The 8,479-nt window shown below is 38.6% G+C and overlaps 1 protein-coding gene across 1 annotated transcript; it reads left to right on the top strand.

Annotated features, from left to right (window-relative positions):
* The first annotated feature begins 289 nt into the window (after positions 1-289).
* Positions 290-7,058, top strand: cxcl12a (C-X-C motif chemokine ligand 12a). The gene is made up of 4 exons (XM_089012420.1): positions 290-449; positions 2,688-2,805; positions 3,828-3,911; positions 6,001-7,058. Exons 1-4 carry the CDS (start codon positions 383-385, stop codon positions 6,026-6,028), a joined length of 297 nt encoding a protein of 98 aa, XP_088868546.1. The 5' UTR covers positions 290-382; the 3' UTR covers positions 6,029-7,058.
* Positions 7,059-8,479: the final 1,421 nt, after the last annotated feature.

Below are 8,479 nucleotides of genomic sequence, written 5' to 3'. Positions count from 1 at the left end.
ATGTAGTTTACGTCTTGAATGGCTTGAAATGAAATTTATTTTGACGTTTTCACCGGAATTGCTATTTTCGCCCCTTTTCTCTCTCTCTCTCTCTCTCTCTCGCTCTCTCGCTCTCTCGCTCTCTCGCTCTCTCGCTCTCTCGCTCTCTCGCTCTCTCGCTCTCTCGCTCTCTCGCTCTCTCGCTCTCTCGCTCTCTCGCTCTCTCGCTCTCTCGCTCTCTCGCTCTCTCGCTCTCTCGCTCTCTCGCTCTCTCGCTCTCTCGCTCTCTCTGTCGCTATTTGGAAGCGAGACTCGAGACTGATGAGCAATTTAACTGCGCGTAGCTGCTGCTTGGTCTGCCACAACTCCTCTGGATTTACTCTGAGCAACGCATTAAACCACCATGGACGTGAAGTTACTTGCAGTCCTGGCTGCACTCACACTCCTGGCACATGTGCCCCTTTTACAAGGTACGAATTAAATTTCGTAAAATGTTGGATTCGTGTGTTGCTCAAAAGTTGTAGCACGTAAATTTACAAGGTAATACCAAAATGTACATATTCATTTAAATGTCAGTCATGTGTTACTTCATGAGAATAGTTTAAATTGTGCTCAATGTGATAACGTTTGATGGCAAATTAAAAAAAAACAGTTGCAATTAAAAAACAAAATACAGTAATGTAACTTGCATTTGTTTATTTTGGGCTTCCTCGACTTAAAAAAAAAAGTTGTGTTTATTTATTATTTATTAATTTATTTATTTATTTATTTTGCGCCTAAATCACCGGGAGGTTCTGCGCGTCTGTGTGTGTTTTTGGCTGTGGAAAGCTCGTTGGCGCTATGCAGATCAACGTGTTTATTTGTTTTTCCACGTTTACGCTTTAATTAGTCCCAAATGAGGCAGCGTTATGAACACGACCTTGGCTAGTCTGCCTGGCGTCATCAGAAAATTACGCCTTCTTTCACATGCAAATGTGGCATCAGGTGTTAAAAATAATCAGGATCGGGCTTTCCACACACAAGTTCCCTCTGCTCATCTGTTTTTATGTCGACCAGGTCTTTTTTGTCTTGGTTCAATGACAGGATGTATTCAAGTTTGTTTTTTTCTCAAACACTCACCAGTGAGCTAAGTTTGCACACATTTAAAGTTTGAATTGTATCAGCATTAAACATTCGTCATTGAAAAACCACCATATGCTACCAGAAAAAAAAACTTTTCTTTTCATGAAATCTCATTATTACGTTTGTGTGCCTTGATATTAATGTCACTTTAAGGTCAATACATCGAATAGCATTTTATTGTTTAAAATATGTTAATAAATATGTTCAAGCATTTGAATGATAACCATCAGATTGGATTCATGTGGTTTCAAAAGGCATCAACTCCAGCCCTTAGGGAAGCAAATAATTAATTGAAACTAAAGATAGTGTACTTGATAGTGTGTTATGGATTCATTCATTCCCCTCAAGTATAAATTAGATTCATTTCCAAAATCCCGATTTGTGCAGCCAGATTTGTATACGATCGTTGTTCACATTTGGAGTTGACAAAAGTTTTTGTGACGTCAGCATAAGTAATCAGAACAACGACAACAACAGCAACAATAATAATAATAATAATAATAATAATAATAATAATAATAATAAGAAGAAGAAGAAGAAGAAGAAGAAGAAGAAGAAGAAGAAGAAGTCCGTTTTTGCACATTTGCGTTATCCTCAATGGACCTGACCGAGAATTTGCATGATCCAAAGTCCTTCAATATCGATTGCATTATTGGAGCCATGGTTATTTTTCCTGAAATTGCTTCTAAATGTATTTATTTAAATGTTATGTAATTATATCTTTTTTCCCACTAAATAACAGTTAAATGTATTTATTGTTGACTAAATACAGTATAATAAAACATTGTATTTAATACCAATTTGGCATTTTTGTTGATTTCTTAATCAATTGGTTCAGTAATTACAATGACATGGATTATATCAAGTCAAATTTGAACAACAAAAATGAGTTTAAATTCTTGTTAATTCGTGAGTGATACTGTACATTTTCCTCACTTGTTGCAGGCAGTTCTCCACTCAATGACCGAGTGTGCGTCAATGTTTTTCTTTCTCCATTTTTGCCCTGTGCCTGACTGGAAACCAATCCTGAGGGCCGTCCACCTTTTGCTTGAAGTTAATTTAATTATAATCCAGGAGAAGTCACATAGAAAATGGACTCATGTATGGAAGGAAAAGAAAGCATTTTCCATACGCACCTTTTTTTCCGGCCTTATAAATGCATGGCCTGGCGCACCTGTCCCAAATGCAAATGTTTTCCCAGCTCTGATTTAGAGCGTAATAAAACTGTTATTAATCAACTTGTCAACCAGGTAGAGTCATAAACTCAACTTGTTCTGTATAAAGTTTATCAGTCCAGAGGGCTATTCAATTTATTTTCTTTAAATGTAATTCAATTATGTTTTAGAATGCATGAGAAAATCCAGAAGATGTCCAGTGGGATACGCTGTGGTTATCCATCCACCATCCAGTTGAATTTGGTCTTATATTTAAAGCCTAATTCTATCAATTTCATGGGAAAGTCTCGCTACATGCTTGTGGTCACAATATGCACGACCATTTAAATCTATTCATTTTGTGAGGATGTCTGTGGGAATACGGTATCGTTCAGCAGATATTCATAATTGTTCCTTTCTGTGCCCTTATAGCCAAGCCCATCAGTCTAGTGGAGAGATGCTACTGTCGTTCAACAGTCAACAGCCTCCCTCGGGGATACATACGAGAGCTTCGCTTCATACATACGCCCAACTGTCCCTTCCAAGTCATGTGAGTGTTTTATGTATGCATTTATAGTTTGATTCCACAAGTAATCCATCAGTATTTAGAGGGTTTACATTTTTTAATGGTTTTCTCCTTTTCGGACATTTCTCACCATCAATCTTGGAGAAGGTGACAGTCCGGAGAAAAGAGTTGGGCATGAATGTGTATGCACACGCCCCTCTGTCACTCGCGCTCTCACACATGGGCAGCCAGAGCCCACCGAGGCGTGTGGAAGGGAGCGTCAGTCAGTTGGAACACGGGCCTTCAACTTTTGCTTTCTAATGTGCTCTTTAAAATCAAAATCTTTGAAAATATTGAGCACATTTGATAGTGTGTTCTTTTGACAGGTCGTATTGTGCGGACAAACAAGGTTTTTCATGCTAAAATAATATGTAATGGAGAAGAAGAAAGTCAACAAGAAAAATACACCAAGCCGGAACAAAAGAAGAAACACTGTTGTATTTATTTCCCCCGCTCTATCACTCGTCATTTTGCCCTCGCTAGAACAAAACCAGGGCGGTGAAAAAACTGGAAAAAAAAAACAATCCTGAACGCAAACAGAATTTTATGACAGGGAAAACAGTAAAACATAAACACAATGAATACACTCACTCAGGAGCTGCTTTTGGCCACAACTCATGCCCAGGAGCTCACTCGGATCAGGATTCGCAAATTAATTATGGAAGACGTTAAACGTTTTGTTGGTCTCTTTCAGAGACACTCAAAAATCTTTACTTATATTGATCGTAAGGGAAGGGAAAGGTTCAAATAGGGCCTGATTTTTGTATGTATACCACTTTAATGTGATCAAGTTATGACCTATTCTGGAAATAACGACAGGGTGATGCTGACTTTAGGAGAATTCCCTTTGCATATGTTTGAATATTTTGAAAAATAATTGATGTTTACTATTTTTTCTAATAACGCAATCGTGCTAAACTGACACTGTGGCGCTAATTCCTCTTGTTTGCTCAACACATTACTCTTTCATCTCCCACTGAGGACTGTGGTCTTTTTCTCCTAAATAGTGCCAAGCTGAAGACAAACAAGGAGGTGTGTGTGAACCCTGAAATCCGATGGCTGCAGCAATACCTGAAGAATGCCATCAACAAGTAAGCTGACCTTCACTCACGTTGCCAGCCGATGTCAAACTTGTCCGTCTGGTTCTGCCTTCCAATTCGCTTTCTTCCACCATAGACATTCAAAATAAGCAGGGCTGCGATGCAAAATAACAAATGCGCATACAAATCAAGCCAATGGACCATTGTAAAGAGTAGCACCTCTTAACGGTTCTTCTTGATGAACATGGTGTTGAAAAAATGCTTGTGCTTAACAATTGTCACACACAAACTGAGTTGGATCACTTCCGGTTGGTTCCTTGTTTGTACAGTTTTTGTTTACGTGGATGGATTTATGAGCGCAAGGAGCGTTAATAACAATTGTTAACTGTGAAATTCCTAAAATCTCCCATAAGGACCGCCATGCTCGTATTTTCACTGGTGGAGGGAGCAGACCCTTCTGGAAGGGAAAAGCATTGCCAGAGGCCATGGCCAGCACTTTAGCGACATATATTGTTTATATAAATACAGCATTGACTGTACATCTTCTGTTGTCATCAAAATGCGGATCTAAAGCACAAATCGGGGCTGTACTGCAACACTCTTTTGCATGGACTCATTGCATCATCATCACCAACAGATAAAGCCATGGCCAGCACTTTATCGGCCCCCACGCATGAAAAAACAAAACCAGAACAAATTCAGGAATGGCGGACTATGTCATATTTTCAATTCCCGAATAATTTAGTGAATGGCAGTGAATAAGTTAATGGCTGGGAGGGTCGAAGTCTACTTTGCCGTGCTGACAGTTGATGACTTTTTACGCGCCGACTAACAGATGGACAAGAAGGGGTGCAGTCAGACTGTCTGTCTGTCCGTCACAATAGTTGCTTGAGCAGCTCAAGCTTGTGTGTGTCGCCGGTGAGGTGTGACGACTCGTCAGCATAACAACACCACTCATATCGAGATCAAGGCAGCAATTGTTTGCAATGGATCTGATGTTTCCAATTATGGTCCTATAGGAGTCTTTACAAGCTTTCTTGCGGTGGGGATTCTGACATGCACACAATGGATTGTAATGCAGCACTTAATCCTTTCACCTAGTAACGTGATAAACGTTTCATTGTAGTCACCGTGGTGCCTGAAAGGGTTAAACAGGATAAGAATTTCCTTGATGCATTACTTTGACGAAGGCTAAGGTTTGGAAAAAGTATACCATTGGCCTAATTTTGTGTATAAGCCATTTGTAGTGTCAAGCAAATTCAGAAGTATCATTGCAATGTTAAAAAGTAAATTATGATAATTATGATGTGATGGGCGGAAGTTGTGTTGAAAACTTGGTGCTATGGCCACAAAACAATCTAGTGAAATACAATATGGAGCTGAATAATCATTTAGGGTAGCCTGGACAACTGAGATGGAAATTTTGACTTTTGCCTTTTAGAGGAGAAAGGCCAGTTTTTACTAAAAAATAGTGTTTTGGATGTATTGGGTTTCTCCTCAAGTTACCTAATATTGAGAGGGAAAAAACTATAAACCCAGTGACAATTGTATACTCTCTCATTGAACATAACCTGTTTTTCTGCTTTACTTTTTTATTCCCCATTCGTGTGAATTACACATCTTAACTCATTCACTGCCATCCCCGAATTTATTCGGGAATTGAAAATATGACGTGGAGCGCCATTCCCGAATTTGTTCAGGTTTTGGTTTTTCTTGCGCGGGGTGCCGATAAAGCACTGGTAATACCTCTGTTTTTTCACTTCCACGAGGGGGCAGCATTTGCCTTTTGTACAGCTGCCCCCACTTGCACCTCTAAGGTATCTTACATCGCATTGAATGTTTATGTAATCCTAAAACTCAATATTCTATTGTTCCTGGAATTTGAGTGAAAAATGACAAAAACCCTGGCACTGGAGTGGACACATTTTTCATGTCTGGCAGTGAATGAGTTAATCTGTCCAAAGGCTGCCATCCATTCAAGACATTTTTTCAAAACACGCATACATTTCAAAACACATCTGTGCTACTTGAATTGAGACCGTGATGCTGATAAATGAGACGTCACTGTGAATTCATTCATTGATTCATTCAATGCATGATGCCAATGATTTTCAGCTCTCCTGTCACTTTTGTCTTCCAGGATGAAAAAGTCCAAACAAGGCAACTAATGTTCCTGCCAATATCCCGTTGAGCCATCATTGAGGATAATGAGCATCATCACATACATATATTGTTTATATAAATACAGCATTGACTGTACATCTTCTGTTGTTATTGAAATGCAGATCTAAAGCACTTATCGGAGCTGTACTGCAGCACTCTTTTGCATGGAATCATTGCATCATCATCATCATCATCATCACCAACAGTGATTATCATCGCCGCTTATGTTATAGATGTTATTTGTGCTAAGTGCAATTATATCTGTCTTTGTTTGTTTGTTTTTGTTATTGGACTGTTGTGCTCCAAAACGTAACAACAGGCGGTTCAACAAAATTTACTCCATATTGCAGGTTAATTGGCGCTGAGGAATTTCCATTGGTACCACACAGACTGAGTACATTGTACAGGATTCTCGTAAAAGTCCCAATGATGGAAGGACTCGAGCATTTCTTGAGCAACACTGGTTGTGATAATGTGACCTCCAACATGCCTTGTTTAGTTTTTAACTCATTGATACAAAGATGACATCCAAAATCCCCTCCACCCCCAAAAAAAGATGAACTTCATTTGGTTGGATTCTACTCAAAACATGACAGCAATGTCTCCAATTGTCTCCAAACATACATCACACTAGTAGTTATGAAAACAGTTGAAAATGAAGTCCTACATTCAACTGTCATACAGATAAAAATGCACTTTATATATCTGAGCAACTTGTTTTTTTTAAACACACTCACCAAGTATTTCTTTTTTTATTCCCCAGTCTCTTTTTCTGTCTTCCTATTCCACTATCTATGTTCATTTATAACAAATGAATTTGCTCACGTGTAACTGTTTTTCAAATATGGGAGATGCCAGCTAGTCGATCTTATCGGCATGTCATATGTATGATGAATGTGATATAAATGTTTTATTTTTCTACTCTTTAATGCATTTAAATGAAGGGAACTGTCTTCAACCGTCCGGTCAACATTTAATTGTCAAAATTTTATGCTGTTATTCCATGAAAACGAAATAAATAAAAACAAACCCCAATTTTGTTCACCAGTTTTGTTCAGACCGTGTGGACCATCATCCAGTTAAAGCTGACAGCCGTAAATGCAACTTAAGAGTGTACTAGGCGAAAAGATCACCGAGGGCGATGTAAAGCCTTTCATGTTGAAAATGTGTTTAGCTTGAAGTCATAGGACAATAAGCCTGCTTGTTCACAGCAAATTAACTAAACAAGCAGCCATTAGGAACACATTAGAGCTAAGAGGGATGAACTTTTAACTTCCCTTTGGTGGCATTAGGCGAGGCGGAGCACGGCAGTTCACATGTGGTGTGAGTGGTCTACTAAATGAAACATCAAGAAAAGGTGTGTGTGGGGGGTGGGGGGACTCAGACATGGCTGTCTGTGAAACGTTTTGCTAGTTTACCGGTGAACTTTGATGGGAACAAGAAGACACGGCAGACTCGCCGTTGTATGACGTACGCTGACTTCATTGCCTTAGGTAATGTAAAATTTGGTTGAATTGTATGTGAGGAATCCAGCAAACCGGTTGCTATATTCCACTTTAATTCAAAGAGAAGCTTTTCACACAAGCGGCGTCATTTTACTTTCAAACTAACTTCATTTTTCTTTGAACAATAGTATGTATCCGTTAAGTCTTTGATGGTGGTGCTTGATGTAATCGTGTCAAGTTTGAGTCACTGCTGCCAATCGAGGCAGCTAGTAGAGATCTGAATCAAGATAAAACTGAGCTCTCATGACTCAAAGTATATAGGAGTTGTGGTACAATGTCATACATGGCAGCAGTTCTGATGTATGTTTATAAGGTGTATTTTCCCCATAATGCATGGTTGAATTTAAATGTGTACAACTTCAAAGGTTCAGTGTTTTAGTTTTTTCCTTTTCGCTGCGATAGCGTGGCAATATATACACCATAGTTTGACATCATAATTCAAATATGTCCCTCAATGTGGATTTGTCTCTGCGCCCAAAATAATATTATAAATCAGACCTATTCTTATCATATTTGCCCCCAGACAAACAAACCTAATGACTCTAATGCAAAACAGTTGTAAGAGAGCTTAACTCACCATAGTCTTAGAATCACTGCCAACACCCACAGCTTAAACTATGCGAGTGATTTTAAACTAAGCATAAAACAGATTCGAGGTGTCAAGTCAATAATTTGTTGGCACCTTTCGCAGGACATGAAAAAAAAGAACTTCAGCTAACATCGGATAACAATTTCAGCACAAAAATTATTGCACAAGTGATTGGACATTTGATATATCAACAGCCAAAGATAAAACAGATGCTGTCTAAAAACTATTTTTTTCTCGCATTGTCTATCATCTCTTTTTTCAAAGACAATAAGTGACCCTCACGTTGTCAGAAAAGTACACTATAATATCCAAGTATAAAGGTTGGCTTTTTTATTTTATTATTATTTTTTGGGTATGATTCT

The sequence above is a fragment of the Hippocampus bargibanti genome, linkage group LG13 (assembly GCF_051943395.1).
Source record: "Hippocampus bargibanti isolate YZ-2025 linkage group LG13, ASM5194339v1, whole genome shotgun sequence".
NCBI classification, from domain to species: domain Eukaryota; kingdom Metazoa; phylum Chordata; class Actinopteri; order Syngnathiformes; family Syngnathidae; genus Hippocampus; species Hippocampus bargibanti.
Note: the sequence above shows the minus strand (reverse complement) of the source record. Positions and strands in the feature narration are given on the sequence as shown.